General features: G+C 38.1%; 1 protein-coding gene across 1 annotated transcript; it reads right to left on the reverse strand.

The window, feature by feature from the left end:
* Window positions 1-8479: 8479 nt before the first annotated feature.
* On the reverse strand, window positions 8480-8914 carry LOC138904407 (uncharacterized). The gene is made up of 2 exons (XM_070192907.1): window positions 8735-8914; window positions 8480-8662 (listed from the first exon to the last, which is right to left on the reverse strand). The coding sequence occupies exons 1-2, from the start codon at window positions 8912-8914 to the stop codon at window positions 8480-8482; spliced, it is 363 nt and encodes a 120-aa protein (XP_070049008.1).
* Between the last annotated feature and the right edge of the window lie 2724 nt (window positions 8915-11638).

Below are 11638 nucleotides of genomic sequence, written 5' to 3' on the forward strand. Positions count from 1 at the left end.
CTCACCATAAAAATCAATAGAAACGGCATGACATCTCCCTTCGTGCATTAACTCTCATAACATGGCACGACATCACCCTTCGTGCATTAACACTCACAATGTGGCATGACATCACCCTTCGTGCATTAACACTCACAATATGGCACGACATCACCCTTCATGCATTAACACTCACAATATGGCACGACATCACCCTTCATGCATTAACACTCACAATATGGCACGACATCACCCTTCGTGTATTAACACTCTTCCTTACCATAATGCAATAAATAAATAACAATAGGGAGATAGAATAACAAGTACAAGCCTTACTTCAACATTTGGTTCCACAATATCAACCTCAACTTCGGAATCAATACTCAATTATCACCAGAAGATCCGTAAACATGATAAGAATGATCAATTTAACAATACTAGTCTAAACATGGATAACATGAACAAATGAAGCTGTAATTGCAAGAAACCAAGCCCTGCCTGCATGCTTTAACCCGACTACAATGCATAAGTACTCGTCACCTCACATATACGTTGTTCCCCAACATTTAAACGTGTAGCAAATAGACAAACAAGTTCTATTCCCTCAAGTCAAGGTTAACCACGAGACTTACCTCCCTCCAAAGGCCACTCAATGCTTAATTACCGCTTTTCCTCTAGAATCCACCTCCAAACCACTCGTATCTATTCACAAACGACTCAATAATATCAAAAATTGCTAAAGAAATCAATTACATTGCATAAATTTAGATTCCCTAAACTTTTCCCCCAAAAGTCAAAAATTGACCTCGGGCCCGCTTGGTCAAAACCCAAGGTTAGGACCAAAATTTATTTACTCGTTCACCCCCGATCCCGATTATATAATTAGTTTCGGAATCCGACCCCAAATTGAGGTCTAAATCCTCAATTCTTCCTAAATTCCTAGTTTTCTACATGAAAGAACAAAGATTAGGGCTAGAAATTTAATGGGTGATGATAGAAATGGAAGAAAATGAGTTAAAGAGTACAAACCTATGAATTGGTATTGAATTTTCCCTTAAACATCGCACCTAGGCCGAGCTCTAATGAAGAGTTTATCAAAAATGGGTAAAATTCCGTTTTTGAAAATGTTTTAAGATCTGGGCGTCAGGACTTATTCGCGTTCGCGAAGGGCCTGCCGCGTTCGCGATGTGCAGCAGCCCAAATGGCTTTCGCGTTCGCGAAGGCTGTTCCACTTGGTCTCCGCGTTCGCGAGCCAGTGCTCGCGTTCGCATAGAAGAATGAGTGTCCCCTCCCCCAGGTCCCTCAAGCTTCGCGTTCGCGAGAAGCTGGTCGCATTCTCGAAGGGTAAGCCCCCACTGCCTCGTGTTCGCAACATAGCTACTGCGTTCGCTTTAAAGAAAATCATCCTGCCCCATTTTACCTTTCGCGTTCGCGAGAGTACCTCCGCGAACGCGATGAAAGAAACACTACATAACAGCTGAAGCCAAAAAAATAGATTTTTCTAAGTCTCAAAACACCCGTAGCTTATCTGAAACTCACCCGAGCCCTCAGGGCTCCAAACCAAACATGCACACAAGTCCAAAAATATCATACGAACTCGCTTGCGCGACCAAAATACCAAAATAACGCCTAGAACTATGAATCGGACTCCAAATCAAATAAAATTTTCAAGAAGACTTTAAAACATCTATTTTTACAACCGAACGTCCGAATCACGTCAAACTAACTCTGTTTCTCACCAAATTTCACAGACAAGTCATAAATATAATAATGGACATGTATCGTGCTCCGAAACAAAAATACGGATCCGATATCGACAAGACCAAACATCAGTCAATTCTAAAAATCATTAAACTTTCAAACGTTTAATTTTTCATCAAAATTCCATATCTCGAGTTAGGGACCTCGGAATTCGATTTCGGGCATACGCCCAGGTCCCAAATTATGATACGGACCTACCAGGACTATCAAAATATAAATCCGGATCCATTTACTCAAAACAATGACCGAAGTCAACTCAAATTAATTTTAAGGCAAAAATTCTTATTTTTATCAGTGTCTAACATAAAAGCTTTCCGGAAAGACGCTCCGACTGCGCACGCAAATCGAGGAAGGTTAAACCATGATTTTTAAGGTTTCAGATCATAGAATTAGGTTCTAAAATATGAGATGTCCTATATATATATATATATATATATATATATATATATATATATATATATATATATATATATGCATGATACCTAATTGAGAGGAAGTCAGAATTAGTTCTGTTTTGGGAACAATATGTCGAGGATTGGATTACCAGAAAAGGTAGGGACAAAATAGTAAAAATATGGATCAAACCAAGATAAACAATTGGGAAAAGGGCTAAATATATCCCTCTACTTTAGTATATTGTTCATATCTATCTTTCGGTATACAATCGGGTCACATCTACCCTGCCAAACTTTTTAAAAATACTCTCCACCTAACGAAAAGCCACCAAATTAAAAAAAAGACCTATTTTTTAAAAAAACCCTTTAATAATGTTAAACCCCTTTTATTTACTATACTTCTTCATCACAGATTAGTCATCTCCTTCGTAGTCACATGTTGGACTCAAGAAGTGAAAGGCATAAAAATACCGACAACCTAATTCGGATCACAGAATTAGTTTCCAAAATATGAGATGACCTATCGGGTCATCACACACACACACACACACACACACACACACACACACACACACATATATATATATATATATATATATATATATATATATATATATATCCATCTATGTATACCTATGTGAGATACATGCATGATACCTGTTTGATACATGTGTCGTGGAATAATTTTTTTAACTTGATTTTACCTACGAATTTTGATACAAAACCAGTCCAAATCACCTTCAATCTTGCTCAAATTTTATATATTGCCCCATCTATATGTTTGGGACGAATTCCAACCATACCCATTGAAAAAAAAACTTTTTTGCATAATTTGTTTTAATATTGTTTATCATTGATAATGAATTTTGACTTCAAACTAGTCTAACTCATCTTCAAACTTCATCAAATTTTGTATATTGCATCATCTATGTGTTTTCGACGAATCACAATAATACTTATTGAAAAACAAATTGCCTATATTTTTTGAATGTTATATATCATTAGTAATAATTTGGGATATTTTTGATAGCATGGCTAAAATGGTCAATTATTGATAATTACTTATGGTATCATAAAATATTCCATAATCTACAACTATTAATTGAATAACATATTATACAACCTGAACATAGTAAAAGTATAAAAAGATATACCCTACCAATTCTGAAACATATCTCTTCATCAATCTATCCCTAAATATTGTCAATTACATTAAAGATTTATAATTATCCGAATCCAAGACTATCTCCATTCTTTCAACTAATTTTTTCGATAAGTCATTTTGATAAGGTTTTCTCTTTCTTTGGCCTCCTTTTTTTATTTATTTTTTTTTTTTTTATGACAAAAAAAATTGTTGGAATTATTTGTGTTTTAATTATTTTAAAATTTCTTGAACATACATATTAGTAGCTATTATTGACGCTTTTGAAAGCCAGTCTTGTGAATTTTCAATTCAACATTTTTTACTAACATAAGTTATATATATAATTTATATATATTTAGTATAATATGCATGTATAGTATGTATGCCATATTTTGTATATATATATTTGGTATATTAACGATATATACTAGTACATTTAATTATATGTCTATATTTCTACATGTTACGTTTGAAGTTTGGATTTGGCATTTACCCAATTGAAGAGAAGAAGTGTTAGTTTAAATAGTTAACACAATCTTAAAATTAATTAAATTTTCAAACCTTGCATAGAAAACGGCAGAATAATTGACATACAGTTCTGTAAAAAATTAAAAGAAGAAAGTAGATTTCTTAATTAAATCCTCTTTTTCTCTTTATTTTTGCTATGTTTTTTTCATGTTTCTACTTCTCTTCTTCTTCTGCCATCTAGTTCGAGGTATTCTTCTTCCTCTTAATTGTCCTTCTTGATTTTGCTCTTCTTCTGATTGTTTTTGGAAGAGATGGCGGCTTGAGAAATTGTGGTGAAAATGATGCAGAGAGATGATCTGTTCAGATTTTGATCTACACAGAATATATGGGACGAAGTAAAGGGGATATACGCATGTGATATATAGGAATATCTTTTACTGAAGGAACTGGGGAGAAATTGATAGTGATAGATACTTTGGGTGAGAGAGAATCACAAAGAGATATTTTTTAATCGAGAGAAAAGGGAGAGATTTTAGGATATGAAAAGTTGTACATAATTTAATTAAAAAGGTAAGATTTTAAAATAAATTGTACTAAAAGTAATTTTGTAAAAGCAGTTATAGAAAATATAAATAAGTCTTTAAAAGATTATATTCTATGTAAATTCCTCTAAGATTTCCTATAATTCTTCTAGAAATATTATCCCCTCCTTTTTTAAGGCAAGCCCAAGTTGCATGAAATGACCCAAAAAGAATGAGATTACTTTGGCCCAATTCAAACCAGTCAAGAACTGAGTTACATTGACAAAGTCCTAAATAGTGATTTCTGGTATTTAATATCACATAAATAGTGATTTCTGGTATTTAATATCACACGAATAGTGATTTTGATGAAAAATGGCGATAAAGGAATAAAAATTTAAAAATCAAAACGTATCCTTACTCAGACAAGGACAAACAACTGTAATATTCAATTGAGAGGAAGTCAGAATTAGTTCTGTTTTGGGAACAATATGTCGAGAGGATTGGATTACAACAAAGGTAGGGACAAAATAGTAAACGTATGGATCAAACCAAGATAAACAATTGGGAAAAGGGCTAAATATACCCCTCAACTTGTAACGATCCGACCGGTCGTTTCGAGAGTTATAGCCCTGTTTCCTCCATTTCTGCTTCTTTTTATGTAATTCAGCTATATTGTGTTATATCGGGTTAGTTGGTTCGGGTCCGGAGTGGTTTCGAAGTGAATTGAGACACTTGGTCTCTTTGGGATAAATTTAAGTTGAAAAAGTCAACCGGATGTTGACTTATGTGTAAACAGTCTCGGATTCGAATTTTGATGATTCCGTTAGCTTTGTTAGGTTATTTTGGACTTAGGAGCACGTCCGAAATGTGATTTGGAGGTCCATAGTGGAATTAGGCTTGAATTGACGAAAGTTGGAAATTTGGCGATTTCGGTCGGCAATGAAAAATTTGATATCGGGGTCGGAATGGATTTCCGGAAGTTGGAGTAGGTTCGTGGTGTCATTTGTGACGTGTGTGTAGAATTTGAGGTCATTCGGACGTGGTTTGATTGGTTTCGGCATTGGTTGTTGAATTTGAAAGTTTAGAAGTTCTTAGGCTTGAATCCGAGGGTAATTTGGTGTTTTGATGTTGTTTTGAGTGTTTCGAAGGTTCGACTAAGTTCGTATGTTGATATATGACTTGTTGGTATGGTTGGTTGAGGTCCCGAGGGCCTCGGGTGTGTATCGGGTGGTTAACAGATCAATTATTGGTGTTGGGAGTTAGCTCGTTTGCTGGTTTCTGAAGCTGCTGGTGTTTTCCGCACCTGCGGAAGGGGAGCCGCAGGTACGAGGTCGCAGGTGCGAGGTCGCAGGCGCGCGTGGGAGTTCGCAGGTGCGGACAGTGTTAAGGTAGGCTGGGTCCGCAGGTGCGTAGGAGAGGTCGCATCTGCGAGTCCGCAGAAGCGGAAGTGAGGAGGTCAGGCAGTGGCCGCAAGTGCGAGGTTTTTTCCGCACCTGCGTGGCCGCAGGTGCGCATATTTAGCCGCAGGTGCGAAAGACCTGGGCAGAAACTATAAATAGAGCACTTCGCGAATTTTGGTTTATTTTCACCATTTTCAAGTCGGGTTTTAGAGCTTTTAGAGTGATTTTGAAGGGAGATTCAAGGGTTTTCAGTGAGGTAAGTTGCTTGGGCTTTAATACTCCTATCTATGGTGTTTTCCCATTGTATTATCATCTAATTAGTGGAATTTAGGGGTGAAAATAGGGGGTTAGGGCTTGGGATTTTGGAGAGTTTAAATTTAAGGATTTGAGGGAACAAATGATGCCGGATTTTGATAAAGTTTGTATGTATGAACTCGTGAGTGAATGTGCTTTCAAGTTTTGTAACTTTTGTCGGATTTCGAGGCGTGGGCCTGCGCGTCGGGTTTGAGCCAATTTCGGCTTTTTGAGTCTAATTTGGTAGTTTTTCTTGTGGAATTCATTCCTTGGTATTATACTGGTTGTGAATAGATTCGGAGCATTTGGAGGCCGAATCGAGAGGCAAAAGCATATCGGAATATAGATTTGCTCGGTTTGATGTAAGTAACAGTCTTAAATCTGGTCTTTAGGGTATGAAATCCCGAGAAATTCATATGATGTTGATATTTAGAGGTGACGCACACGTTGGGTGACGGGCATGTGAGTGTGCACCGAGTGGGATTGAGACTTGGTCCGTCCCGGTGGACTGTAAAGTCAAATACACCTTTGTTATTACCTGTTCACTCTTATTTTCGAGTTATTGACTGTCTTACATGGTAGAAATCATGCTTAGGTTATATGGAAACCCTGTTGGGACCTGCAGTGGTCGTGAACTTGTTGTATTGAATGTTAAATTGATGTCTTATACTCAGTCATTATTTGCTTATGCATTTTGTCCTAGCTCTCTCCCATGATTTGATTTGTACTTGTTATAGTCTTTGTTTGGGCTGTTATTGTGATAATTCTGAGGCTGGAAAGGCTAGTGACTGATATAGGGCATGAGTGGGTTGAGAGCTGTGTGAGATATGTTGGATCGGACTACGTGCCGCAGTAAATGTTGGATCAGGTTGCACGCCGCAACAAGCCTTCAGGCCATGATATTAGATCGGGCTGCACGCCGCAGCAGTACTTGGATCGAGCTGCACGCCGTAACAATATATGGATCGTACTGCACGCCGCAACAGTATTGGGTAGGGCTGCACGCTGCAGCAATATAGCGCTTGGGATGTAGGAGCCCATCCGGAGTCTGTACACCCCCAGTGAGCACAGGCACCTTTGATTGTGAGTATTGAGGCTGGGAGCTGAGTGATTGAGCTGTTGAGATAGATGAGTGGCAGTAGCCCTGTGAGGCTGTACTTGCTCTTATTTTGCTGTTGTACTTCGTTGCTAGTTGTTGTTGTTGTGGAATTTTCTGGAGGGCTTATATTGTTGTACCTGAGCTCGAAATGTTTTGATTTAAAACACCGAATTGAGAGTATGCCTACTTTTCTTGTTGAAATTACTGAAATGAACGACATTTGTGTAGCTCGTCACTGCTTCTCAGTTCCTTATTTAATTTTGTTACTTACTGAGTTGGAAGTACTCACGTTACTCCCTGTACCTTGTGTGCAGATTCAGGTGAGACCGTTCGTAGTGATCGTTGAGTCCGTGCACTTGTGTTTCTCGGAGACTTACGAGGTAGCTGTCGGCGTCCGTAACCCTTGATTCTCCTCTATTATTATCTTTTCTTTCTGTTTGGGTATTATTGGAACATTGTAAACTCTGGTTCTAGTCTGGTTTAGATGCTCATGACTTAGTGACACCCCGATGTCGTGTTATTTTTCTGCACTTATGTTTAATTGTGTTTTACCCCGTATTTATGAGAAATTTCGGTTATTTTAAATGTCTTAATTCATTTCTGTTAAATTTTGAAAGTGTTTTGGAAAGGTCGACTTGCCTAGTACTATGATAGGCGCCATCACGACGGGTTAGGTTTTGGATCGTGACACTACTTTAGTATATTGTTCACATGTACCATTCGTTATACAACCGGGCCACATCTATTCTGCCAAACTTTTTAAAAATACTCTCCACCTAACGAAAAGCCACCAAATTAAAAAAAGACTTGTTTTTTAAAAAAATCTTTAATAAAGTTATTTATTTAATGTACTTCTTACTCACAGATTAGTCATCTCCTTCGTAGTCACATGATGGACTCAAGAAGTGAAAGACATAAAAATACCGACAACCATATATTCATTTATTGTTACGACCTCTACAGTTTTAGCACGAAAAGAAAAGAAGAATTAGCTCACCTAAAGGACAAATGGGAAGAATTGTCCTTGATCAGCTTGCTCGACAAGAACTCAATTGAGTTCTGGAAAATAAAGATGAAGTGAGAGAGAGATGAGAGAGAAGAAAGAGATTCTTTATTTTAAATCATTTGATGAGATCTTACAAAATGAGGAAACATCCACTATATAGGAAGGGGTGGGAAAGTTAGTTATAACTAACCTTTTGGATTCCCCCTTTCCGTTTATTCCTGTGCGCGTGCTAGTCACGTGAGTTGTAACTAACCTAACAAACTAATAACTAATGCAACTGAATTGAGCTGAGTGTTTTATAATTGGAAATAGCTTCATTAGGATCGTATCAAATACCCCCATCTTCAAATAATCCTTGTCCTCAAGGACTGAAATGAGGAAATCTCTGCTTAAGGTCGTGGTAGTCTTCTCATGTACTGTCCTCAGGTGTGGCATTAAACCATTTGACTAGAACTTGGGATACAACTCTCCCATTCTTCTGAATCATCCGTCTATCAAGTATGGACTCAGGTTCTAGCAACACATGACCAGCTTCTGAAAGTACTATAGGCAAAGTGACTGTGGCTGAGTGAGACCTTATCTTCTTTTTCAGCTGTGAGATGTGGAATGTAGGATGGATCTTGGTACTAGCAGGGAGGTCCACGGTGTATGCTACTGATCACACTCTATCAAGGATCTTGAAGGGTCCAAAATATTTGGATGATAGTTTCTGAAAACTATGCTGCTTTAGAGAAAGTTGTCTGTAGGGCTGTAGCTTGACATAGACCCAATCTCCTATTGCATATGTCCTGTCAGTCCTTCGTTTATCAGCTTGCACCTTCATTCTATTTTGAGCTTTCTCCATTTAGAACCTCAATAATCTCAGAGTAGCTTCTCTAGCTTGGAGACTTCTATCGACCACATCCAATTGGGAATCAAAACTCATGTAGGGATGTAAGGGAGGTGGTTTCTGACTATACACTGCCTCATATGGTATCATGTTTGTGCTGGAATGATAAGTGGTGTTCTACCACCACTCAGCCAAAGGCAACCACTGTGGCCATGCTTTGGGCTTCTCAAATGTCATGCATCTAAGGTAGCATTCCAAACATCTGTTAACAACCTCTGTTTGACCATCTGTCTGAGGATGGTATGCAGTGGAAGTCAGCAGTGAAACCTTCTGCAATCTGAATAACTCTTTCCAAAACATGCTTGTAAAGACAACATCTCTATCTGATACTATGGATTTGGGCTTTCCATATAGTCTGAACACCTGATTCATGAACACTCGAGCCACATCCAAAGTAGTATAAGGATGTTTAAGGGGTATGAAATGGGCAGCTTTGCTCAACCTATCAACCACCACAAATATCACCTCCTTCCAAGCAGCCTTAGGAAGGCCCTCAATAAAGTCCATTGAGATGTCTTGCCACACCTTATCAGGTATAGGAAGAGGTTGTAGTAGACCAGGATAGGCTATATTCTCACTTTTGTATTTTTGACAAATATCACATGCTCTTACATAAGTATAAACATCCTGCTTCATCTTTTTCCAATAGAAGTCTTGTTTAAGCCTTTTTAAGGTGGCTGTAATGCACAGTGGCCACCCATAGGGCAGTCATGGTAAAAGGAGATAAGTTGAGCTCTGATTATGGCATTAACTCCTACCATCAGTTTGTTCTTCCTGCTCAAGATCCCATTTTGGAATTTGTAATAAGGTTTGTTGACATGCCTATCCTGTATGGATTGGATAAGATGTTTAAGTGCAGGGTCTTGCCTCCATGTGGCTTTAACTGTGTCTAAAAGATCTGAGTTGACACCAGAGATGCTGTAAAGCTGAATGTACTCTTCTTTTCTGGACAAGGCATCAACTACAATGTTCTCCTTCCCCTTCTTGTAGGCTATAGAATAATCATAGCCAAGTAATTTGACCAGCCATTTTTGTTGACTGGGAGTGGTAATCCTCTGCTCCAACAAGTATTTAAGACTGTGGTGGTTAGTCTTGATGATAAATGGTCTCCCTAGTAGATAAGGTCTCTACTTTTGTATAGCAGAAACCAATGCCAACAGCTCCCTTTCATAGACAGATAATGCCTTGTTCTTGTCTAATAATCCCTTGCTAAAAAGGCAATTGTTCTGTTGTCTTGTGCTAAAACAGCTCCAATTCCTCTACTAGAAACATTCGTTTCCATTGTGAATTCCTTTGAAAAATCTGAAAGAGCTAAGATAGGAGCTGAAGTAATAGCTAGTTTCAAATCTTCAAATGCAGCAGTTGCTGCAGGATTCCACTGAAAATTCTCCTTTTTGAGTAGATCATTGAGGGGTCTTGCAATGATGCCATATCCCTTGATAAACCTCCTATAGTAGCCTGTCAACCCTAAGAATCCTCTTCGCCCTTTTATGGTAGCGGGTAGTGGCCAATCCAGCACACCCTGAACCTTTTGTTTATCCATAGCCACACCTTACTCATAAATAATGTGGCCTAAGTAGTCAATCTGTGTGACTCCAAAAGCACATTTGCTTTGTTTTATGAATAATGTATGGGATCGAAAGACCTTGAAAGTTTTCTCTAAATGTAACAGATGGTCATCCCAAATTTGATTATATATTAAGATGTCAACAAAAAAAACTAAGCTGAATTTTCTGAGATAGTTGTGAAAGATCTGGTTCATTAGGCTTTGAAAAGTAGAAGGGGCATTTGTTAAGCCAAAAGGCATAACCATGAATTCATAATGGCCATGATGGGTTCTAAATGCAGTCTTAAGTATGTCTGGTTCAAACATCCTAATTTGATGATATCCTAACCTTAAATCCAGCTTAGAGAAGTATTTGGCACCATGAAGTTCATCCAGCAATTCTTTAATCACAGGAATGGGGAACTTGTCCTTCACTGTATAGTTATTCAACTCTTTGTAATCTACACACAATCGTCATGATTCATCCTTCTTTTTTACCATCACAATAGGAGATGAATAGGGGCTGGTTCTGTGCCTAATAACTCCAAAGACTAGCATCTCATTCACTATCTTTTCAATCTCATTTTTCTGAACATTAGGATATATGTAAGGCCTGATGTTGATGGGGGAGACACCTTCTTTCAAGGTGATCTTGTGGTCATGTAATCTAGAGGGAGGGAGTTGTGTTGGCTCCTCAAACAAATCACTGTACTTCTGCAATATAGACTGCAAATCCCAATTCATACTTGGTTCCCTTGGCAGGCCTTCCAATGTAAAAAGGCTGATTTCTACTCCTTGCTATTGATTCTCAAGAAATAAACCCACAAATATCATGCTCAGCTCTGCAGGTTTGGCTAATAGCTTGTCCATGCTGGCCTATTGAATCATCTTAGTTGCAGGAGGTTGAACTCCTCTCAATGACACTTTATGTCCCATGATACTGAACTTCATTCTAAGTTTCTTGAAGTTTCACATAATGTCACCCAACGTGATTAACCATTGAATTCCCAAGACCATACTACATCCTCCAATTGGCAGCACTAACATATCAGAATCAAAAGAAACACCTTGCATTTTCCAAACTAGCTTTTTACAAATATAGTTGCTCTGTACCTTCTTTCCATCAGCAGCAG

This window comes from Nicotiana tomentosiformis, chromosome 2 (genome assembly GCF_000390325.3).
Source record: "Nicotiana tomentosiformis chromosome 2, ASM39032v3, whole genome shotgun sequence".
Classification (NCBI taxonomy): domain Eukaryota; kingdom Viridiplantae; phylum Streptophyta; class Magnoliopsida; order Solanales; family Solanaceae; genus Nicotiana; species Nicotiana tomentosiformis.

Bases quoted from the DNA above. Each gene is read 5' to 3' on its own strand.
- LOC138904407 (XM_070192907.1), bottom strand. From the start codon at position 8,914: ATGGAGAAAGCTCAAAATAGAATGAAGGTGCAAGCTGATAAACGAAGG. The intron at 8,663-8,734 runs GTGTGATCAGTA...CACATCTCACAG, and splicing joins CCTTCAAGATCCTTGATAGA to CTGAAAAAGAAGATAAGGTC.